The following is a 25,839-nucleotide window of genomic DNA, read 5'->3' on the forward strand; positions in this document are numbered from 1 at the left end:
TATTGCATGTCTAGTTTTCTAGCTTTGTTAAGGTGTTGTGCTTTGAGAGATGCTCAAATGAACTCAATAAAAGATTGCAGAAGCTAAAGTTTCCATTCAAAAACTTGGAGAGTACCAACTAGTTTAAGATGTTGCCCTCAAATCCAGTTTCACCCTACCACCAGATACCACTGCAGCTGTAGGGGGAAGGGTGGTGGTGATGATTCAGGCAGGACTCATTCTTTCAAGCACCTTTCAAATTCTGTATAAAGTTCCCATACAGAATCTAGAGAAGTGCTCTGATGCTGGTGTAGGCCATGCATCCATGATTGGAAGCTTTACTTTTTTTCCTTCAAGACATAATTTATCCTATACAGTTGTTCATCAGCAGGTCATGCATTGCCCCATGTGCTACCCTTACTGAATCGTTGCAAAGCAAAAGTTTATTAGGACTCCATTTTGAGTAACTGATCCATAGTTAATCTCTACTGAAACTTTTCAGTTCACAATTCCATCCTCAGAGTCAATTTTAACAAGTATGTTTAAATTTAGAGAGTTCAGTGGACAAAAGAATGTGTTGTTCTTGAGTAAACTTAGGAAGAAAATATAGAAGTAATTCACTAAACCCACTACATAGTGCAGGAACTGGAGGAGAAGAGCACCACCATATGCAGGATAAAGACGATTTGCCCTCTCCAGACTTTTCAGAAGTTTTCTAAATAATCAGAGAAATTAACGTAAGACTTGGCAATTTAAAAAACTAGAAAGCTGAGCTCATTAAACTCTCTTAGCTTGGTCACTTGGTCAGGATAAGCTTTTCAGGCTTCCTATTCATTGGCTGTCAGTAAAAATTGACCACAAATTTCACACTGGACAGCAAAGTGATGCTTGACATTTGTGTACTGAAAGCTTAGATCAAGTCCTAACCTCAGTCGACTACCTCTCAGACAATATACTGGAGTCATCAGCAGGATCCTCGGTGGAAGTAGTGTGCTTTTAACACGCAGCACAGCAGAAACCACCGAACTTGGATAAGCCAGTTTTACATCACTGACTTACCTACTTCCTCCCAGAAACAATGTTTAAGGAAGTTTAAATATCTACCAGTGGTATTATTCACTGAGAGGTAAAATATAAAAAGCATGTTTTTATAAATATATTTATATTTATATATATTTATATAATATTTATATAAATATAAATAAAATAAAAATATAAAAAGCATGGCATTTTATACCACATCCTTATGTTTTACTCTAAATAAGAAAAGGAACACCATGGCTTCAACAAAAGTTAGTTAAATTTGAATGCAGAGAATACTTTATTAACTGATTACAGTTTTGATGACCAATTTTTAACCATAACTAATGTGGGAGACATAGTGGGGGACATTAAGGCTGAGCCATATATATATATAGACAAATCTGGATACTGATAATCTGTACATTTAACCTCTGCTTTTTCTTTATACATCTGTTATTCAGTGTTTGAAATTAATCAAAAAAAAAAAAAGACTCCAGCCACTAATTTAGTCTTATATCTGAATCAGCTTTTGAATGCAGTGTAAATCTCAGTTGAGATCACAGAGATTTTTTTAAGCCATACTCCAAATCAAGTGTTCAAGTATAACTGGAATGCGTTGTTACAGCTTCGTGCAGTTATTTTTCTCTTCCAAAACCCAGTAGTTGTTCTCTCATGTAGAGGTTAAGCTATTTAAGGTAGTCTTAAACTTGCCTAAGAGTTTGGGAAATCAACATAAATTAAAGTGTCTGTGGTGTGCATGGGTTTTCCTGCTCTAAGCAGACCCTATCACTTAGGTGGAGATACTTGCAATTTTACAGAATTACGCTTACTTTTCAACAAAACCCAGAAGAAAATCATGTTACTATTCTTGCCCTGTGGACAGTACTCCTACATGATGTCATAACCGTTTCCCAGCTGTACAGCTCCCTTTTGTAAAGTTGGGCAACACGTATGAAAGACAGACAGACATCAGCTGTGTTTAGAAAGATATTTCAGTTCCTTAGGTCCAGTCACTGAAGGAAGAGGCAGAGGCAAGTTTGAATTATCCCAGAAAACTCAACAATTGGTTTTATTAGGTGTCTTCAAGACGTTTCACCTTCTGTGGGAGACGTAGGTGTTGTAGGAGAGACCATTTCAGGTTTTCGTGAAATTCTGTCCAATTCTGCCTGAACATCTGTTAAAACTGGCTTCTGACCTACAGGATAAATGCACATCAACCAGTCATGTTTATGAAACAGTTCTGGGAAAGCCTATAGTATCTTTAATTGTCAAATTGGGCAAATCCTAATTATTGTTACTGCATATTTTCAGTGCAGAGTAAAGGCATAAGGCCAAAACCCAAAAGAAATAAAGGAAACAGTAGAGAGAAAGTCTCACCCTTTTGTATTTTCGATTTCTCAAAGAAACTTCCACAATTATATATTAATTATCAGTATATGAAGAGTTAAAGTATAAAATACAGAAGTATACTAAGGTGAGCACTCCTACACAATTTTCTGCACCATATGCGTTTTAAATAATTCTGAATGTAAATCAGGATTTCACCACAGACCAGTGAAGTCAGTTCAGCACATGCGGTCAGTACAGACCGGACACTGCTGCTCATAGGTGCACACAGACCTGCAGGTGGCAAATCCCTTTCTCTCCCCACCCACTTCCTTCCCCCCTAACTTGGAATGGCACAGACATCTCTGCAGTCACACTTAGACCTGATCCAAACTTAACACACACCATTTCCCCCTCGCCCCCCACCATTTTAACTCTTACTCTCCAGTTTAGGTTTTTATCCTGCCAGGTTCTACCACAAGAATGAAGAAGAAAATATGGAAAAAGGCAGTGCAGAATATTAAGAGTCTAATGCCATAATGTGTGCTCAAGCTGTGCATATCTCAAGCTGTGAAGGAAAATTCTGACCCACATGGAGTTTCAGCAGGGTCCCAGCATACTTTCTGAAGATGCAAATTAACAGAAACTGTTAATGTACTATGCTGCTCTTCAAATCCTTTAATGAAAGCTAATACTGTATCAGAATCAAAGCAGCTAATATTCCAGCAGAGGATTTTCCCATAGCTGCTGAGGGGAAAAGTAATTCTCAAATCCCAAACTACTGTCTTAACAGCCAGTTTCCAGATTTAAAGAGTGAGTGGCATGGATGACACTAATCACAAGACAGCACATACTATGGCAGGCAAAGAGGCTACATCTAAGCCAAACTTACAGCAATTCCTTGAAAACCTAATCCTTTGTGACATGAACTGGCTATACCCTAACCCTTAATTTGCTGCATGTTAGGAAATGTCTGAGAACGTTTGCTCCTTAACAGTTTAATTCTGCTCCTAAAGTTCCTGCCAAGGCTCTGAACACAATATGTTTCTGGAGTGCTGCCTCCACCTGCACTGACTCTGCAGTGGAGCTCTCTGCGTCAGCAGCACTTGTGTGAACAATCTCCATGTGCAGTTTAGACCAGCACTGTGGACTTGGCCTGCAGCAGGCTCAGGAGTGCTCAAACTTTACCCAGCCAACTTAACTTCACGTTTAAAAAAGGGAAGTGCACACACGTAAACAAAATAATCAGTCTACACAAAATGTTAGTGGGAAGTGTTTTCTCTTACTACATCAAAGTAAGCACTAACGCCAAGTACCAATGGAACACCAGTGTTCTCACCTAGGTGCTGCACTGCTACCCTCTGGGGAAGTCAGTAGGGAAGGTGTCAGTACAGGTATGTTCTTAAGTAATACAGAAACATTTTAATCTGGAATAGCAAGAAGCACCAGAGTAGTCCTGCATCTAGCATTGGAGCACTCACCATTAGGCATTTTTTGATTAATTCAAATCAATAATCACATCATGTAAAAAAGGCTCCAATGAGCCAAAAGGCTCTTTAAAAATACGTATTTTTAAAGACTATCAACAAACTGAAAGCCTTCATCACATCAGAGCTAGATCACTCCATGAAAATTTAAAATTATTTTAATGCTTACTGTGTTGTTAACAAAAATCAACTTGAATTTCAGTTGCAGTATATCTGAATAATATTAAAAGTGGCTTATAGCATAACCCATACAATTGGAATAGTAGGGATCAAAGGCAAAATGAAGAACTTGTGTGGACTCAATTCATGCTTAAAGAGCCACATGAAGTTCTTCCTGACTCTCAAGAGTGCCATAAAAAGGCAACACCAAACTGCTGTGAAATCAAAACCAAATCCTATAGCCCATAAAACATTCAGTTAAATAGTGTTTATACTTCTGAGAAACTATACTAATAGGGATGATCCACCACTCTCAATTTAGATTGAGTTAATCTTCTATCATCAATCATACCTGACTTTTTTGCTGATGGTGTCAAGTTGCTGCCAGCGCCTCCAGTACCACCTCCTCCTGGACTGCCACTAACACCACCAGGGCCACCAGGGGAACCAGTTTTCTTGCTTAGGAGACTATTGAAGAAGTTGGCCAGGACTCCTTCACTAGTAGCTCCGGCTACAAGGGGAGGGAGTTAAAAAACAAACACAAGACAAAACAGATTTTCTAAGCAAACACTGATTTAGCGTATTAATCTAAATGAGCACATTAAAGAGCACGCAAAGCACCTATTTTACTTCCCTACTACATTTATGCCCTCATAAGAAAAGGTACCTTTCATATTAGGATCAATTTTTTTTGACCCAGTAGGGATAGGTGTAACACTGGCAACGTTTGATGTTACAGATCTATTTGGTGTCCTAGGAGATCCACCAGGGACTCTTGGAGAGGCATCCTATGCAAAAAAAATAAACATTTCCAAAGGTCAATCTGCTACAGAATTAAACCATGCAGTGTAAGTGTACATTAAATGAAGTCTTCGGTTATTTCTCAGTTCCTAATCTTTTTTGTTTCAATAATATAGTATCTCATGCACCTGGAAGGACACAGGATTCCATTTTGCTGATTGTGTATGAGCTTTCACGCTTGTGTAACATTCTTAAAAATATTAACTTTAGTGCAACTAAAGCACTAGTGAAGCTTTTTATTTTATCCCAATGAGAAACTTGAACCCCTATCTGTTACTCAGTAGTGCCTCTGATCATAATGACAATGGCACTAATTAGATCATAGATGAACTACACCAAATTTCTTGGGACGTCACCACATACCACCAATACTCTGGGAAGGACTAAACGCAGCCCAGGAGAAAAATCATTACTTCAAGGACAACAAGTCACGTTTGCAGTTCAGCTAAAAAAATGATGCTACTTTTGTAAGATCACATGCTCCCCATTAAACTTGTCTTGCTTTTTAGTTATTTTGCTTGTATTTTAAATGTAGATGATACAGTTTTCATTTGACCTTAATATTTATGCTAGTCTTAATATTCCTAGAGAGACAGTGGGAGTTAACTAACTGCTTAGATGCATTCTAACATGAAAAGTAAAGCCATGACATGTAGCCCTTGCTGTCAATACAAGCTGTCATGACTAGCTGTGAAGAAGCATTATTTTAGAGCAGTATACAATGTAGACTTTAAATACCAAGTAGTTAAAAAAAATTACACTGAAGAATATTTGACAGTGCAATTAAAACAAGCAACCCTCTGTATATATGAAAGTGATTCATGTTCATGTGATAATATTTAAGTTTTGTTACTAACCACTGGCCTTCCTGCAGCAGTAGGTGGTTGTTTCGCCAACTGTGACTGCAAAAAACCAAGCAAAGCCATGTAGTGTTAGGCATTATCGTGACTAAGAATACAACCCAAAATTTCTATTGAGAACATTATTAAGTGACACACTGCATACTTGTTTTATAGACAAAAAGTTACCTGCTGCTTCATAAGAAACACTTGGTCATCTTCAGCTACAATTTCTTTTTCATGAACAAACTGCAATACAAAAACATTAACATCATTTTGACTGAAAGAAAGACAATTATTTCCTTTGATACCCCCTGCTGAATACAATCAAGGCCTTCAATAATGAAGTGTGTGAAATACATTTACTGCAGACCACATTTTCTGTACTTAAGACTGCTACCTCATGATTCCATTTAAGCTCAGTTAACTAGGAGCAAATAGAAGTATCATTAACAACTCTGACCTGGCAGGCTTAAGTCTCCAGGTGTACTTGTAGAAAGGACCATTAAAAAGTTCATTAAATTGTTCAGTGAAAGAAGAACAAAGTGGTTACAAGGCACATTCAAGGGTCTTGGGATCAATAAGAAACACTGACAGATCCCACTCTTCATATACCAGTCTAATGCAATGCAGGTAAATTGGACAAAGACATCTCAGATCCCAGTTGTAAGCATCAAATCACAAGCACTCTCCCTACAAATAAGCTCACCACAAAACAAGCACAGCAAATATCAATATCAAAGTTTATAATCCAGGCCTGAAGTGTATAAACATTCAAAGAAACCTTGTCAGTTATATTTTCCTTGGACACTTCTTTAACACAATACTATGTATGTCCTGACTCTTCCCCTGAAGATTGCAGAAAATACACAGTATTTTTTTTTCTCAGCTAAAATAATTCACACTTGGAAATATGACTAGTCCCAAATCCCTAGCTTTGTTAGAAAAAGCATAGAAATAGTTGCCTTCAGTAACTTTTGTATGCCTGAGGTCCACTTCTGCTGGTATTTTATTCAACCACCTCACATGTGTTTTCAGGTAGTTCTGCCAAAGCCTTTTGTTAAATAGTACGAGACAGAAAATATACTGAACAGGTAGAACCTGTTTTCTCATGTTTATTTTTCATTTTACACTGCCTCAAGATTTTTTATTTTAAATACTCCAACAGAAAGCATTATGAAGTTATGGGCAATTTGGAGCAAAATGTAGTGTACTTAAAAAATACTAATTCAACCTGACCAAGTTAAATGACACTGTTCAATACAAAATATGTATTAAAAGCAAAACAGACATTTTTGTAGTCTTGAACAATGGAACAGTGGCAGAAAAAACAAAACCAACACAACAGCGTAAGGTGGAGAAGAGCTATACAGAACAAGAATAAAGGATTTTTTGATGATGAAAGAAAATTAAGAAATAAAGACAAAATAAGGACCCCCCTCATTTCACACACACACACACACACACACACACACACACACACACACACACACACACACACCAGTTCATCACACTCTTATGATAAACTGGAAGCAAAATCCCAGAAAAACAGTCAAAAAACTGACAGGTAAATAAACAGACAAGAAGTTGAATGCCAAAACATTTCAATTTACCTTTCTGACCGGTGGCTTTGTTATGATATCCTCAAAATTGTCGTCTGCTTTTAGTGTCTGAAAGTTCTCGTGCAATATTCCTATCTTCTTGTCATTATCCCAACCTGAAGGACTAGATGAAGGATTATTCATCTTTAAATTCTGTTACTTCAGGTTGATCTTGGATGCAATCCTGAAGTGTACAGAATTCAAAGCCAGAGAAGTTCTCATAGCTCCTGCTCTCCTGTGAGGACTAATATTCGTCTGTACAGATAGTCAGGGACTGGTTCACCGTAACAGATAGGAGCAAACTCTCTGGGTTAACATTTCTCTCTGGGGCAGCAAATATTTGTAACCTCAATCCACTGGTGCTCACCAAACTCCAGTTCATGAGAATGTTACAGAACTTTAGAAAGCAGAAAGAAAAAGAGTTCTAAATGGTTCTAAATTACAAAAATACATTCCATACTCATATAAACATAATAATGCAGGTAACTTACATAAATACCGCATCTTTTTCCACAACAACAGCTGGAACATTGAAAGGAAATCCATACAGCTTCTGGACTATGTATTTATATACTAAATCAATGTTTTTGTTCTCCTTTACAGAAGTGTAAATAAGTGCTGCCCCATCTGAATAAACTTGTTAAAGAAAACTCAGTTTAGTGGCTAATAAGAGATACTAAAGTGACTTTCTTTCTGCTAGTTTAAAGGTTATTTACTTTGTAGAATTTAGAGGGGGAATACAAGATCAAATAAGTCAAACAACTCCTGACACTTAGATTTTTTACATAGGCAACTTGTAATTTAAATAGTAATTTAACATAGTAATTCAAATCTTTTGCATTTGTTCTAGGTCAACTCAGCCATCACTTTTAGAGTAAAGCACAGGCTCTTCTCAAAGCCCATAATACCAACAGTTTCACTACGATACTTTCAAAACTGTCTTCTGCTTTTAGTGAAGAAAGATGTTCATGCCATAGCCTTAGATCTTGTCATTAGCCCACCCTGCAACGGGGACACTACAGCATTAATGAAGCATTAATACAGCTTCAGAAATGCCAAAGATCTTCCACTTCCCCACCTGGGTTTTTAAATTAGGGGAGGACAAACAAATTGTAATGTATATCAATTACTAAAAGACCAAAGGAGTGCTTATATTCCAACATGGTTCAGTGTCAAATTAACACAGTTTGTGCACAGGATTAATAAAAGCAGCCAGGGAAGTTTTGAGTTATTTTTACTTTGGGATTATAAAAATGCCACCCCCCCTAATGTATTTCTACATGCATGTAATTCAAATTCTAGAATAAAGTTATATAGTGGGATATGATTCCCATTCAGTGACGTTTAGAATAGAACTCCCAAGTTCTACATGGTATATACCATTACAGAGACTAATTCCTACTAGCATTCTGCATTCTTCATATACAAGACCTATCACAATTATCCCTAATACCAGTTTGAAAAATTAGGTCTTTGAAGCCCATTGAAGGAAGTGCTATCTTAGTGCTCAACTGAGTCCTCAGGTTCTTGAACTAATGTGTCCATCTGTTAAGGGTGGCTTAAGCATTTAAACTTCCCTTTACCACAGCACAAATTATTATGACATGATGTATGTGTGTTCCCAGCATCTACAAATCTAGATCTCAGCATGTCTTGCTGACTAAACACTCAACAGAATTTTCTAAATTTTGTTTAAAGAAGTTTAAAAGCCATTGCAGTGCTATTACTGTTTATGTGCATTGTCTCTGTAGCAACACAGAGAAACCAGTGGATCTTTCCTACAGCAATCCACACTTCTTCCCTTCCCTTATCACCTTATCTTGTGCAATTACTGAACCCTGAAGAGACTGCATATTTAGGTTGAAAAGAATAACATGCCTTATTTGCATCTGAAGCAAGATCATACTTAAATGAATTATCTTTTGTTATTTGAGGGAACTTGGCAGCAAGGTGTGGTGATTTGCAAACTGACTCCCAAACATGAAAAGTAAACATGGCAAGTAAAGAAATTCCTGGTAAGGGGACACACCAGACTCTTGCAGCTCTTTAAAAAAAACCCCCAAACCAACATTAAAAAAAAAAAAAACAGAAAAGTTGAATTCAACATTGCTTGCAGGTGTAACTAAAGTAGACTGCCATCTACAGTAAAGAAGTTGCATTCTACTTTGGTCCAGGTGCAAATATTCTTTTAAGCTTGTCATAATTGACTCATTATCATCTTTAAGATGTGATAAAGGATACACTGTAAGCAAAACCGTCTGATATGTGACTGAATGAAGTCGAAGTGTTCATCTCTGTAGTCATGTTCTTTTTCCAGAACGCTGATGGCATCACACTATCAAAACACACAACATGAACACACCACTTTCATTTACCTGTGGAAATAGCAGTGCTACTACCCATCCAAGTTCACAGCTGGACAAGGGGGATGGACTGGGGTGGGTGGTGCAGAAAACCCAGAACCTGCTAAGATAGTTTAAAAGCATAATTTAAACTTTTTTTTTTTTAAATAATATGTAATATATATGTGATCAGCCCTAACTTGGGAGTTCAAGGGATTGCCATTTTTCATTCACTCCCTCATAAAGCAGCAACTCAAAAGTCTCTGTTGAAAGACTGACACACTGAATGATACCATCATTTTCTTCCAAATGTATTTTTTACACACTGTGGTAGTACAGGACATAGCAGTTTTTTTTATCCAGTTACTAATCAGCCCTTTGGCAAAGGGAGGCAAAAATCAAGAAATGTGGAAGCACAAAAAAAAAAAAAGTAAATGAACTAGCAGATGAGAAAAAGACAAATGAGAAGGTTTGCATTCCAGTGAAGGAACAATATATTCCTCAAAAGGTTTATTCTCTCACTGTGGGCCAGCAGAGGCTGCAGATGCAGTATGCTTAATGGCAGTGAGAACTGGGGTGGGAAAAACAACCAAACCAACAAAACAATCTAAAGGTATGGCTAAGAATATGGTTACATATCTAACAAAAAGCAAAAGAGATCACAGAAACATCCCAAGAACTGAGGAAAGTTAACAGAGCAGCACTTAACTAACTAGAGCCCTCAAATATATTAATCTTCAGAAAAAGATCTGAAATATTAAAAAAAAAACTACCAAACCACTATTTGCAGAATCATAAGGACTGTGGAGATGAAGGGGAGCTGACTGACCAGCTCACTTCTGTGAGCAAAACTAGATCTGATGTGTTTCTCAATTCCTTTAAAACTGGTAAATGAAAAAGTAATCCCAAAATGACACGCAATGGGGGCTTCCTGAAGATAACCACCCTTCAGCATTACACATTTTTAAATAATTCTTATGCAAGGTATTCAGAGTGAAAAATAACCAAGCACTTTCCACCCATAATTGGCAAAGTTGCTTAAATAAAATATGCAAAAACACTGAAATGTGGAACAAACCTTTGTACAAACTACTACTACTGGAATGCCTAAGTTACATGTTAGTGTGTCTGCACCAAGGGGTAAAATCACACTGTCATCTTTGTCTTCCTGTAATGAAGTATTTCTTCTCTGTGGAGAAGCTGGAAAATCCTCGCCTGGTTCTATATATTCCTGGAAGTCTCTTACCACTGAAAGTAAAAAAAGTTATATTAACAGATCAGGTACTTGATTATTCAACAATGATTTTCACTGCCATTGAGCTCTAGCACTGTTGATCGTATAATACTCCTGCTTCTTTATGTTAAAAGGTTGAGCATGCACCAAGTACTATTTGTTTACTCTGTGCAGCACAAGAGAGCACAAGACTAGTAAGTCTGAAATCTGCTTGACGGGCAGCTAGAGGAACACGACCAGGTAAGACCACCCATAAGGACAGCATTGAACCATTTTTATTTTACCACTGTGGAACCACTTGGCAGTTGCTATTAACTATTACTGTTGGATATATTTTGTTCCATTTTTCTTGGCAAAATTAATGGAATGGTTTGTTAGAACTAACAGAATTAAGAGTTACACAGCAGCTTAGCTGCTTCTCTATGAGATTTTACCTAAAATCCCTTCACTTCCCTCTCTCTGTACAGAGAGCCTACAGTAGTAATAAGTAAAAACAACAGAATACACAAAGGCTCCAAAGAATTTCGTAACAGGAAGAGCTATTCCAACCCTTCACACACAGCTGGTATGTATCCCCTAATGCCTTCCCATACCAGTCTTGGTCCTCACAGGGTCTGTTTATAAGTGGAATAAAGTTGCTAGAACAGGAAAACAGCAGTACACCTCCAGAAAACTACACACACAAACCCTCAGTAGATTTCAGTCCTGTCAGCATGTTAAGTCAGCTCACAGGAGCTTCTCAGGAGCACTGAGCCTGGCACAAGAATTAAGTAGGACCATACAGCCAGAAGTCAGGCAAGCAAGATTCCTCCCTCCTCCTCTTGGCAACATCAGGCTGCTGCCCACCTAGCAATGCATGAAGCCACATTACAAGAGTTCAAAACAAAGGCAGCTTCCAGTCATATCTGGATTGTGTCCAGGGCTTCTGCTACACCCAAGTCGCATACTATCAGTATCTGCAAGAATTAGAGCAGATGACAAAAGAACAACAGAGCAGACAAAACTTTTAGTGAGTAGCTGTTTTTCTTGACTCAATCACATTTTCTGGATTTTACAGAGTTTCACTGTTCTGCTCACTCCATGAGTAAAGAAGCAAAACTCTCAGCTACACATTTTTGATAACAGATGCTGCATCCTTACTACTTTCATCCAATAAAATCCTATCCTGAAACTGCGTGGGAGGTGTTCAATATGCACACACTTACACCACCCCCAGAAAACACATCCAGAATTTCTCAGCTCTTCCCTCCTACACAAGTTCTTCTTGCAGAAAATATGATTCTCAAGGATGATACTTCCCTTAGAAGAATCTCTCTCTCAAAAGAATAAACAAACTCCCCCCAGAGTATCTACAACTGCCACCTCATGGACTACTTTATCACAGCAGAGCTACAACTTCCACTGCTGAAAAAGCTGTTCAGCAAACTGACAGTCAACTGCTTAAGAACACAGAGTTCCAGAGAGCAACTTCAGACTTACACACAAAGTTTATCATGCTATTTGATCTTAACACATGGCTGTCTCAAACACTCATCCTTGTAGTGATTCACCGAGAGATGAACAGCAAGGACTCATGGTTTAGTACCCTCAGGGAAACACAGAGGCTGCCCAGAAGTAATATGGAATTATGATGTTAGTGAATCCAGTCACATAGCTTAAGGAATCCTGCAAAATCTTTGTGTTCTGCATGTTTAAAACTAAGAGGACAAAGAGTTATATCGTATCCATGCCAAAACAAAATTACAGCTGCATTACTGTCAATAATAATGATGATAAAACTCTTCAAATAGAAAGGGCCCAGACATTATGGTAATGTCATGAATCCTCCCAACAATTACACTTTTGGTGGGTAGAGAACAGGTCTCAGTTTCTCTAGACTAACTAATTACAGGAACAGTTAAGAAGCTGATGCAGTGATTTGCCTTTAAAATAAATACATAAATAATTGAAAGCTAAGAAGCTTTTTTTTTCCTTCGAGAATCTTATCTAGAAAAAGCTGTAAGATGCAAGAATGTACAATCAGCTGTGTTCATTCTGAAAGCTTCCACCCCTAAATTCCACCCCTACTTCTGTTAGAAAGAAATATCAGTATCATTCACATATTGAGACTTATCTGAAGCTTGACTTGCTTGATAACTCCTAATTTTAAGTAACATTTCCAAAGCATGAAAACTGTACAACTGTAATGGAGAGATTAAATGCTGCAGAAAGCATTAAGCATATTTGATTAAATGGATTCCTACATATTTGCAGAATACTCACACTTCTGTTCCATTTCTTTCATTTCTTCAGGAGGAATTTTTAACTTGTCAATATGTTCTCTTACAACACTCGCCCATTTTTGTAAAGAATCCAGTGCAGTCCAAGGCCTAGACATGTCTACTACCAACATAATTAGAGTGTCCTTTAGAGAGCTTGCTTCCATTGCAAATTTAAGAAGACCTTTGTGATACAAGTCACCATCTAAAATCCATACATTACATCTTGTTTGGTCTACAAAGGAAAAACATTTTATGAGACTTGCTGGAAACAGTCCACTACATAACAGAGCTATTAAATCTTCTTCAGACATATAAGGACGAAAGCAGCTGACTTGTTTTATCAGTCAATTAAAATGCATAGCAACAGAGCAAACTACAGCTTTTGGGGACAAGCTCCTTGTCTTCCAGACCCTGATGTTTAACGGCTGGTAACTGAAGATCTTAAATTCATTATTTGTAAGTGAGAATTCAGAGACAGCATTCAGCATTTCCAAAATTCATGTTCACAGTTTTAGAGAGGGAAAAAGTTTTCTTCAAGATGCAACTTAGAAGGGGAGAATTGGGTGAATTAAGCCACCCTTTCTCAGCCCTTGGTCTGATCAGTTCAAGGACTGCCATCTCCCCTTCAAAACTCCAATGTGATATGCCTATAGATTTTTTGAAGTACACAATGTACCTTGGCCCTTCAGAAAACTGGAGCAGAACTGCAAATTTTTCATTATTTAGATGGACTTTATGGATAAAGTTATTTTTTTTCAGATTTGCAAAAGGCCAATCACCATACAGTCAGACCATCCCACTGCTTTTTTCTCCCCAAACAGCAAACAATATTCAGAAAGACTTCTGCAGTAAATGAGGAGCTGCTGATTCAAAATTGGAGAGCTTAATATAATTACATTTTGACTTCAAGTAAGTTTTTGGTACTGGTTACAGAAGTTCTGAGGAAAACATTTAGATCAAACACCAAATCCTCTTAACCCTGGTCAAATCATCTTGGAGACCAACAGCCAGACATGGGAATCAGGAAAGGTCCAACTTCTTTTGGTTCTGCTTCTCCTTCTATCTGTATTTGGTCATACAGTTTAGACATTTTTCCCCACAGCTCCCAGTATGTCCTTATGCACAGCCCACTAAGTATTGCCATCTAGATAATTCACTGTACCTCTACAGAACCTGGTCATACTCCTTCCCCGATTTCCCCATATATAAGCAGTAAATATCCATCCCATAACTGCAGGTATATTGGGGCTGGATCTTAAACATCTTTTTTACCTTCTAGCCATAAGCAAACTCAAGCCAGTTGAAATACATCTTCTACTTATTTCTCCTTCCTCCAAATGTTTCTGTTGGTGGTTTGGGGGTCTTTTGTTGTTTGTTTTTTAAATCTCCTTTAGCACTGTGCATATTTTCCTACCTATCAATTTATGATACATAATCTTGCAGATTCTCATACCACCAAGACAAAACCTTCTCTGTATATTCAAAAACAGAAAAATACTTGCTACAGTATTTGAGATGCAAGGTAAGAGCACCTTTTCCTCTAGGGCTGAGGAATACGTATCTATCCAGAACACTGCAGCTAAGACTGCTTCCCTGCTCTTATTTTTTTCCCCAGCCTTTTCTTTTGACTGCTTCATGGCATATACTAAAGGAATTACACTAAGAAACTTCCTCAGGATACAAATTACTTGTGACCTAAGATGGACTCCTGCAACTTATAAAGAAAGAAAAACATCCCACTGTCATTCCAAGTATTACACTCCTGATTTTTCTTTCAAACTGGTTTAAGATATTATTAGAAATAAAAACTTACCATCTCGATCTTCATCATGCACATTTAAGTACAAATACTCCATTCCTCTTCCTTTTTTGTATTCCTCTATTCCTTGAATTTTTCCTATTAAGCTAGTTTTACCTGCTCCATCTTCACCTGGAGAGACAGAAGTTAGATACCACTCAAACTTTACTCACAGTTACATATTAAAAACCACCTCAGGCAAGAAGGAAACCATATACTAAGAGGGTAACTGAGCTCATTAAAGCTTTGAAATATAGTGGGCTTTGCCCAACTCAGCTATCTGCTCAGAGCACATGCCTAAGCTTCAAATCTTCTAAATACAATTTTATCACTAACTATCGTATCTGAATTAGGCTCTTATACGTATCTTTAAACAGATACCTTAAGGAGTAGTTAAATACCACAAACAATCACAGTCTTTCAATTGCAACCAAAGTGGTAACAAAGTCTTTCTAAAGTAGAGTTCATGCCACAGTAAGCTCATCTTGCAATCAGAAAAGTATTATTTGGAACTCTCTCCTATCAAACAGGACATACCATCAGGCTGAGCAAGGCAAATCTGTTTCCTTAGCTTTTATGGGTTGATTTCTTTGAATCTTTTCCCTGTTACAGGTCTAAAGAAATCTTACAAAGTAGTGACAAACAGTAAGCCTCTTGCCTTACAGTACATGTGTGATTAGGTCCACACATAGTGACAAGCCTGCAATCCGAGTCCATTCACTCCTCCAATGGGAACTGGGATAACCATTAAACCTTACAGCACGTGCATAGTGTGAACACCTCAGCTATTGCCAGAGACTCTTCGTGAAAAACTTCTATTTCTAACTTTGCATGCAGTTTTTACAGTTTGAAGGAGTAACCAAGCTGAATTTGGACATTAAGAGGGGTACTGCTACTTGAATTTGGCAGTATGATGGGTACATAACAGTTAGACATTAGAAAATCCTTGGAACTCACACCCAAGTTAGAAGCACCTTATCAGTTTTATGCGAAACAGAATATTTTTTCCTCAAGTCTCTCCTGCCCAGGGGAGTATAAACACTTGCTTTTAACTACATAACAAAGAGAAGAGTTCAAGGACAGTAATTTCTACTGCTAACTGTAATGAAGGTTTCCCTTTAAAGAAAACTGATCGTGATCTTGTAGACAACATTATGTCTATGTTAAAAAGACTACAGACAAAAGCCCAGAAGAGAGCAGAATAATGATACGGTCATGGACTGATTCTGAATTTACTCAACATATCATTCCCAAGATTACCACGTGAAGTCTTCAGTTTAGAGTTCAGCCTTATTTGCAGATTTCACTAATAGTGTAGAAGCTGCCAGAAAGCATAAGACCATTTACTCTGTAGCCCAGAGAATTTTACTCAATGGAATGAAAAGGGGCTTTTTGCCCCTCCCATTTTTAAAAAAATTAATAAATAAATTAAAAATAATAAAAAAGAGAAAGAAAAACAAGACCAGAACTGAAGGTTACAATCTGGTTAAGTATAGAGAACTTAAGTGAAAAATGAAGTTGTATCAGTCTACCTTTTTCAACATTTAAGAGTTTGTTTGGTAGTTCCTTAACTATACTAAATCAACACGCACTTAAGTAAACAGCTATAGCTATTTTTAAATAAGCTTTGGAAAGCACAGCTATTTTCTACTTGTACAAACTCTTCTTCTTGTGATAATATTGTCTTAAATAACAATTCTCCCCAAGCAGTGAAGAGTTCAAGCTTCATCACATGAGATGAATTACAATTCTTCCTCTGCCCTCACCCCAGTACTTATTCAAGCTTCTTAAATTTTCCATCTACGAGTAACTGGGAGACCTTATTAAGAGCTGCTACACTGACAGGTTGTGCTGCTGAAGCTGCCATTACTTTTGCCAACAATTTCTGTGTGATTCATTGTGTTATTTTACCTCTTTAAGCAGACAGCTTCAGTTAATTTATGCCAGCAGAAAGCTCAAAAGGTAAGACAAAACTAAATTTGTTACTCCTTTTAAAGAGGGATTGCACTTAACAGCTTTCCTAGTTTCTCAGAACAGCTGACTTCTTTTGCATATCAGTCTGTTTCACATAGGTGGCAATAAAGATTACAACTGTTTGTGCTGGGAAAGGTTAGCATCTTCTGTGAAGTACATCTGCCAGTTCTTTCAAAAGTGGTACAACTTGGGGGTTTAAGAAACATCTGTGGCTATGAAAAGTCACAAACATGACAAAAGATACACTTCAGCAGTCTAAATCAAACTTAATCATACTTAAAATAATGCTAATACATATGAAACTTGATTGTTTGGAAGTGTTCATGCTAAGATCCCATAAGGCCCTTACTTATCATGCTTGTGTAGTGTGATTTCCTCCCCAACCCAGCATTTCTAAATGCCTGAAGTGAACTGAAGTTCAATACTGTTAAGTTAATGTCTTATGGTAAATTGAGAGCTGGAATTTTATTTTCCCTCCTCAAGTTTTCAAGTAATTATGTTCAGACCCTACAAAGAAAGAAGTTATCAATACGGCATAAGACAAGTTGATTTGACATAGAATTAGTACCTTTGGACACATGCACACACAGTAGTCGTTTCAGACACACATCACAGAATTACTTACATTTCATCTGTTCTGTGAAGATTTTTTTCTGCCTTCTCCTTAGCAAATATCCACCCATTTCAATACCCACCAAGAACAGGTAGGTGGATCACTGACAGACATAACTGTCAGTTAATACAAGTTACTGCATGTCAAAAACAATACTCATCATTCACTAGAAAGCCAGAATGACACATCACTGATGTTCAAAAGGATTGGTACTACTTTCATTAATTAGTCAGGTATAGGAGAACAATAGTGTGGCTTGTAGATGATGTAAGATAAACCAAGAGATCTGTGGAGAAAAGGGTCAGAAGCAATACCAACAAGTGGTGCAAAACAAATTAGCAGTACATAAATCAGCTAATATACAAATAGAACAGCTCACTTTCACCGGTGCAAGACAGCTGCCTAACCAAACATGCCCCGTTCCACAGATTCAGAGTTCTCAACAAATGTAAGCCATGTTAGAGTCAATATTCTGGAAAAAACTGTCAGAAAGTAAAACCAGGACCATCCTACACAACATAAGGATTTCCTCCTTTTTGCCCACACAATTCTCAAAATATTAGGAAAAGATGACTGCCTTGGCGGAGGGAACTTGCAAAGACTTGAGGTTCCATCCACCTCTACTTTCCATTTTTAGTGTACTGCAGATAGCATTTGAAATTGTGATAGCTGCAGATGTACTGGTATCCTTGTTACAGCTAATACACCTGAAGGCTGTGCCATTCAGGAGGACATTGATAGGCTGGAGAACTGGGCAGAGAGAAACCTAATGAGATTCAACAAGGGCGAGTGTAGGGTACTGCACCTAGGGAGGACAGAACCCCAAGTACCAGTACAAGTTAGGGGCTGACCTACTAGAGAGCAGTTCAGCTGAGAAGTAGCTGGGAGTATTGGTTAATGGCAAGTTGACTATGAGTTGGCAGTGTGCCCCTTCTCTGGGTGGCCCTCCCTTGGCAGGGGGGTTGGACTAGATGATCTCCAGAGATCTCTTCTAACCCTAACGATTCTGTGATTCATATTCCCCAGATTTGAACATCATTGCATGTTAAAATTATGGAACAGAACTTTTTTTAAGTGCTACTGAAGCAATATGTAACAGAGCCTCATGCACCTTCAGAAAGAGTCATCCTCCTCCTCCTCCTCTTTCCTCCAAAACTGAGATGGAAAATCCTTTAGCTGCTTCTTTATCTCTAACTGTGTGACAATCAAATTAACAACTGACTTCTGTACATAAGCTTACAGAGCAAACCATTTCTTACGCATGGTTTTAAATATAGAATAGCAAAGTAGAATAAAAATCAAGTAGATTGATGCACAATTAAGATCCTGAATACTTCCTTTGCAAGTAACATACAAGGTCCTCCTCTTCAAGAGTAAATCCTAAAGAACTAAAATTCCTCATTACATTAAATTGCACTCACAAATTAATACTACAGCGAGGAAGCAGATGTGTAGCACTGCTTGCTACAAGTATCACAACAAAGCTGAAGACAAGTAAAAGAGGGACAACAGATTAAATTTTGCAGAAAAGCCAGGCTAGGAACCAGCTGAAACAAAGCCAAACCAACCTGCTTACACACAGTATTTCACCATCTTGTTAACAAAATGGAAAGTCTTATACTTGACTGAAAAAAAGCTGTTTCATTGTTATCCTCATGCTGCTACACTTCACCTCCCTGAGGAGCTCAAGTCTGGGGCAGTGGTTGTCAAAGCTTCTCTGTCCAAGGTGCTGCTCTGCCTACAAAACAGAGTTTGATGACATCCTTCTTGTTGCTGCCCTCAAAGATATCTGAAGCCATAATACAAAAGCCTGCCCAGCCTCTTCCCTTCTCACTACTCCAGGCAAAAAAGTCTGTTTATTGAGCCAGAAAATGGAGTATCACTGAATGTTCTGCTACAATACCAAATCTAGCAAAACAGGCGCCCATAGATGGGAAGGTGCAATGAGGTGGGTGAATTGCCTTCTGAGAATGCAGGCAAACAGGCCCTTATCTGTGAACTGCTACTTGAACTGTTCAACCATAAATTATTACATTAGAGAGAAGTTAGGCTCTCTGTTACAGAAATTTGCTAAACTTCCAACTGAACATTTTAAAATTAAGAATATTTACTACTCATGCTATTTCCATATTTCTTTCAGTTTAGAAAATGAAAACAAGTAGATTTTCACTTGTCTTAAACCAAGACATTTCTTACTTCTCAGAGAAGTCTGTATATGAAAGTACTCATTGTGTTACCTCCAGGACAGACATGATTCTGCCTTCTCAGAATCACAGAGCAGTCTCTATTCTGCACCATGTGGAATGCCTGAATCCTAATGCAGTAGAGTGGAAATGTAACAGCCTTCTTCCTACCAGAACCAAATGCATATGTACTACAGTTATTTTCAATATAAAATACTTCTTAAGAGTTAATAACTGTGATTAATAAGAAGTTAATAACTTGTGAGAAGTTAATAACCCTCTACTCAGCCACACGTTAGTGGAAGAGACTTGTTTACACATACTATACTAATCGAAGACTGCCTTTTGCAGAACAAAGCCCAAATAATCAGGGTAAGCCAAATTAAGTTTGCTTTCAGAGAATTGAAGAACAAAATTAACTATGCTGATGTGATCCTTCTCCAGAATCCCTCCAAACAACATGGAAGTTCACAATGAGGAGGTCATATTAAATCCTCAAATAACTTGTCATTAAATTATGATTTACTCATTGGACAAAAAAACTTCTCCTCCTCTAAGTTTGTTTTACTCCACCAGATTAGTCTTTGCCCTCACATGTGATTTATCTGGTATCTTTGTGGCACTGAAAGATGAAATAACATTTCCGAAGAGCACCTTAATGCCCTTCTGCATTACAACATGATAGAAAGCAGACTGAAAACAACTGTTCCAGCATGCCTTTTGTCAAGTCCTGCACCACAAGAATACACAGTCTGACTGTGAAAACAGGTACAGGAGTAACAGTGTTACTTATGCTTGGAGAAACCCACAGAGAAAACCAAATGTTGCAGTGAATATGAACAGCATACATCTCTTTCCTTTCACACAGCAGTAAATGATCCACTGTATTTTGTCCATGTTTGCTACCAAAACAGAATAGTCCTGTGTTGCTATTAAAGGGACATCCTTATCGGTACTTCTGCCAATAACCTGACTGGAAAACACAGAAGCATAATTCCTTTCACTACTCCTCACCTTTGGAGATATTTCAGAGAAATACCCAGTAATCGGCAGCACCTCTGTCAAAGCAGAGGCAAATTAAAGTAACTGCAATTCAATAACTGTTCTAAGTAAGTTTTACTACACAACATCCACACAACTCTGGCTTTTTGGAAAGGTATTCCAGCAAGAAGGATATTATGAAAAAGCACTAGTTAGTTCTAAACAAACATAACTGCAAAACAAGCAATTAGAATTTTATCTAGGTCAATGCATCAAAACAATTGACAGTTTCGCAGCATAACTCTGCTGACTGAAACAGAATTTGGCTATATTTGGAAGCCTTTCTTAGCCTGTAGAAGGTGAAGAAGTAGCAAGAAGAGGAAAAGAATCCATCTGACCAACTTCTGCAGCACTAGAGAATTAAGGAACATTTGAGATGAACAATATGGACAGTATCAACAGACTGTAATTTGGGATGAACAATATGGACACTATCATCAGCTGTAATGACTAAATGATCACAGCAAAACTTTCAGCTATATGAATTGGAAAAAATAAAGAGGAAAATTACTTTTCCTACTGTTGAGTACAAATTTAAGCAAGCAGCTTTTATATTGATTGTATATACTCTCATGATGTATCAGAACTTAATTTTGAAGTTCACTATATTGCATGTATCCACTAAAAGAAAGCAGCAAGCTAAAACTGCTCTTCAAGATGAACCATTTTCTACAGTAACAACCATTCCCAATACATGTACACATAGAAAAGTGTGTCTGTAAATTAGCTGTAGATTGTGGAAACTTCTTCTCAGGCATCCTAACAGTCACTGGACAGGAGCAGAGCTCAAAGATACAAACAGGCCTGGCCCTGAAGACTGAGATGTCTGGGGTAAAGAGAAAACACGGACACAAGGCAGTTGAATGCTCACTGCCCTCTAAACTCAAAGCCTTTGTCATCAAGTGTGGTAAAATGCATGAATAAAACCAAAATGGTGGTGATTCAGTAGAAGCGTAAGTGTGCAATACAGTCACTTGCAGTCAGGTATACATGTGTCACCATGTTTGACATCATTAGAACTGCAGGCCAAGAATCTACTGTGCTTCAGAGAGCGGAGTGGATGAAATACAGAGCCAGATAGAAAGCAACTCTCAGTTCACATGCACGCTGGGAACCTGTTTTCTTGTGCAGCCTGGAATGACTTCGACCATCACTGCTTGAACGCATGCTGCAGTTTACTGCATAAATGACTAGCTTGAAGCTCTGCATCCAAGCCTCCAAACATGATGGATTCCATCCATAACCTGCAATGATGACTTTTTATCTGCTCCCTCCATTCTACTTGCTGGTTCAGATACATCAGCAAGGGAATGAACAAGAAAGGTTCCAGTTACACGCATCAGTTTTCTCATGAAGCTCAGCAAAAAGCATCTCCTCTGCTCAGCTACCTTTGTTACACAAGTGAGAAGGGGAGACAGTCCAGGAGAGAAAAAAAGAGAAAACCAAACCCCACCCAGCAACAAGAAGAAAGCCACACTCCTCTGGCTATCTGTAAAAAACAGCTAGAAATGTTACCGAGAGCACCTAATTTCCTTAAGAAAGTGGGGACATCTTACATTTTCTGCTGGAATAGCTTACTAAATGAGGTAGCTATGGTCACTATGAAGAGCTACCCAGGAATCAGAGCATCCCTGCCTTACAGAAAAGTTAGGAAAGCTTGCATTTCTATTATCTGTTCATACAAGAACAGAAAAATCGTTTTATGCTACACATGGTGCCAAAGTTTAAAGTCTTCATACGAAAACAGTATTGAAGAAATATCTATAAGTGAAACAATTTGGAGAAGTAGAACTGTAAGTTAATTAATTTGGGGAGGCTGATTTTGAGCAGAGAATTGCCATTAGACATTAACCTTCACTTCACAAAACTATGTGCCATATCTAGAGATTAACATTTGGCATTCCAGTTTCCTTCAGTTATTTCTGTGATGTCTTGAATTGCTTTCCAGGTATCCTGGGTTCAGCTCTCTGGGGAGTGGGGGGAGGGGAGTGAGCGAGCAGCTGCGTGGTTCTGAGTTACGGGCTGGGCTTAAACCACAACACCAGGTTCTTAAAAATGCGATGTTAACATAACTAAAAAATAAAGACTGAATTAGCATGCCAGACACAGCCAGGTTCCCGAACAACTGGGCATACGAGTACATGAAGGGTTTGAAAAATATAAATTCGGTAGGCAAATTAGAAAACTTGTCCTAGCAAACAAAAGAACTACAAGTGATGGGTTTTTCTGGTCTTTCTGTGGGGTTTGATTTTGGGCGGGGGCTGTGGTGAGGTGTGTTGAAGGCCTAGACGATTTTCTTTGTTTAATGCAGTTTGCATTGAAAATAAGCACTCATTTATCACTACATCTCATGTTTCAGCTGGGAAGTTTGACCAATATAACTGTTTATACTGCAAATGTTTGCCTACCACAAAACCAGTGAAAACCATCAAGACCCTGGCCAGCTTTACACCTCCTGCTTAAAAGTATTCCAAGAACAACGAAACTAAAAATAGTCATGGCAAGAAGTGATCTATGTTAACAACAAAAGCCAGCACAAAACTAAGGGAATAGGGCTTAGAAACAGCAGAAACGTGAGGTAACAAAAGTTGCAAACACACAGCTCAAGAGCCTGAAGAGACAGAACTTCACATACTGAATCTGTCCAACACAGAACACGTAAGAGCTCTCATCTTCCTGTCCCAGTGTGCTTCAGGAGCAGCACCAGGATTTGCAAGTGAGCAGCAAAGTGTAACACATGGATTAGGTATCTTCACAAAGAACATGGCCACGGTCCTTACTGGCCAGTCCTCATATCTGATGATTTCTCCCTTGGAGACAAACTTTTTTCTCCCTTGGACTGTGGCCTTCTAAAAAACATGATTTCTGAGAAAGAAACAGAATTTCTTCTACAAATCTGCCAGTCTTTTTAAAAAATGCATCAGTCAAAAAAGAAAACAAAAAGCATTAAAGGAAATAATTCTATAAGCTGTTTATATAAACAGGTAAAAAGAATTTTTCTATAGAACAAATTAAACATCACAAACTAAATAAGCATTTAGAAGTATTCTATGGTCTGTGCCCCCTCTAGTTCTGAAGGAAGCATGGTCTTAAGTTATTGAGTACTAAGGACTGCCTGACTACAGAGAGAGAAAGAAAAAGAGTGTAATCTTCTTGTCAAGGTTCGCAGTTTTAAGAATCTTCCAACTTCAACAAGGACAATCATCCAAGTTAATTTCAAAATATCACATAAAAGCTGTCAATGATTATGACATCTTTCTTTAACACCAACAGAACTTCCAATCTCAATATCCTACTTAATCATGTAACATAAAGGCCAACAAATTAAAGGCTAGCAAGTCCTGTAAGAGATTCACTAAACCATCCCACCACCCTTGTACAGTCTTCTTCATCATGGTCAGTTTTAAGTCACCCAGCTTATCAAAACTGGATGAAAAGAGTCACAGTGATTGCTTTAGGATTATGGAGGAAAAACCTCAACTTGAAAAACCTCAAAAGGGTGTAAGCCACATGACTACACAGAATCATAGTGTGCATAGGGTCCACATGAATATCTTTACTGGCTTTTAACCAGGTTTCCAAATACTAACAATTCATAACTCTTGCTGGGGACAGGGAGGTTGTCAAAGGAGGGAAGATGCAGCTAGCTGACAAATTCACTCGGATTCATTGAATTGTCTACTGGTAGTATTGTTTACTAGTCTTTCAGACATATATATATCATAGTAATTAACACACATACACTTGGGAGCATCCATTTCTCCCCTTTCTCCACAAAGTTTTTGATTTTGCTTGACATAATCATTTCTTCTCTTTCCCTCTCAACACTGAAAAATAGCTGTGTCTCTCATTATTGCCGTATCAAAGTCCCATTCTGTTACTCCTAACTCTGCCAAACGCGAGGTTGCACTAACGCACTGGGTGGAAATAAGAGAACACAATAAAAGCCAGCAGCCAAACGCTGCTGCTGCCGTCGCACAACTTGCTGATGATATTGCTGCCGACAAGCTCGGTGCGTGTGGGCAGGACACAGCCAACACGCCCATATACAGCCTACTCCGCCCTCCGGCCAACAGGCAGCATCCGTCATTGACACCGCTGGGGCCACGGAAGCGATTTTTGTGTCTGCATGACACACCATAAGGACCAGCAGGCAGCACTGGCTGCACGAAGGGGGGAGGTCTCGTAACAGGTCCCCGAACTCAACACTCATCAGGGGAGAAAGACAATAGAAACCAGCCTTCCAAGCCATGTCTACCTAAGGAGCTAGGGTGGGGGGAGGATAGTAAGGGTATTATGGCGAGGCACCTACGACGAAGGGGATAGCTAAAGCATCTCTGGATGCTGGATATTCAAAATGAAGGAAAATACAAGGGAAGAAGCGAGAGGGTTAAGCCAGCACCTTTCCCACCATCACAGCCCCGACACCACCCTCCTTCGAGCACTAAAAAGGAGAAGCCCCAGACGCTCAAGAGCGGGTGAAGGAGCAAGCCAGCGTGCGGCAGGGAAGGGATCAGGATGCTTTCCTCACCAAGCAGGAGGACGTTCTTCCCCGAAGGTAGCTTAGAGCGGGACCGCGTGGACACCTCACTGAGGATGCACGACCTGGCGCAGAAAGAAGACAACGCTTAGGAGGGCGCTGCCGGGGGTTCCCATCCCACCACCTCCGGGGTGGGTACAGGAGAAGGGGGGGGGCACAGCAGAAGCTGCCACCACCAAGGGGAGGAGCCCCTCCTGCCCCTCAGCTCAGTGACTGAGAGGGGCCGAGCGCCAGCAGGGGGGGATTAACCACCCCACCTCCCACCTCCCCCGGAGGGCAAGGAGTCGCGCCGACGGCGGTAAAGCCAGCTGCCCAACCACGGGGCGGGCGGTTACCAGAGGTTCTGCCCATCGTCCTCATCGCAGCCTGCCCGCAGCTCCGCGTTGTTGTTGTTGGTCGTGGCCGTAGTGGCTGACGAAGAGGCAGAAAAACCGGCAACTGAACCGAGCCCGGAGGAAGAGGAGCCGAAAGAACCAGCTCTCCCCACTGCCGCCGCCATCTTCGCTGGCTCCTCCCTGCCCCTCTGCCTCCCTGAGACACGGAGCGACGGACGGCGCCGCGGCGGCTGACAGGAACCCGGATGTTGGGAGGGCGAGGGGCGGAGTCCCATGCTCGAGCGATTCCGCTTACACCGTCCC

General features: G+C 39.1%; 1 protein-coding gene across 3 annotated transcripts; it reads right to left on the reverse strand.

The window, feature by feature from the left end:
* Positions 1-1,276: 1,276 nt before the first annotated feature.
* DYNC1LI1 (dynein cytoplasmic 1 light intermediate chain 1) lies at positions 1,277-25,826 on the reverse strand. Of its 3 annotated transcripts, XM_062603560.1 has the most exons (13): positions 25,537-25,826; positions 25,193-25,266; positions 14,866-14,982; positions 13,054-13,284; positions 10,636-10,805; positions 9,457-9,550; positions 7,707-7,842; positions 7,228-7,339; positions 5,804-5,863; positions 5,633-5,677; positions 4,642-4,762; positions 4,327-4,485; positions 1,277-2,197 (listed from the first exon to the last, which is right to left on the reverse strand). In XM_062603560.1, exons 1-13 carry the CDS (start codon positions 25,809-25,811, stop codon positions 2,085-2,087), a joined length of 1,707 nt encoding a protein of 568 aa, XP_062459544.1. In that variant the 5' UTR covers positions 25,812-25,826; the 3' UTR covers positions 1,277-2,084. The 3 variants fall into 3 exon arrangements, with proteins under 3 accessions (XP_062459544.1, XP_062459545.1, XP_062459546.1); XM_062603561.1 differs by lacking the exon at positions 5,633-5,677 and having other exon boundaries at positions 25,537-25,770; XM_062603562.1 differs by lacking the exon at positions 13,054-13,284 and having other exon boundaries at positions 25,537-25,769.
* Positions 25,827-25,839: the final 13 nt, after the last annotated feature.

Source organism: Pezoporus occidentalis, unplaced genomic scaffold (genome assembly GCF_034315485.1).
Source record: "Pezoporus occidentalis ecotype Australia unplaced genomic scaffold, CSIRO_AGI_Poc_V1 ctg80, whole genome shotgun sequence".
Lineage (NCBI taxonomy): Eukaryota > Metazoa > Chordata > Aves > Psittaciformes > Psittacidae > Pezoporus > Pezoporus occidentalis.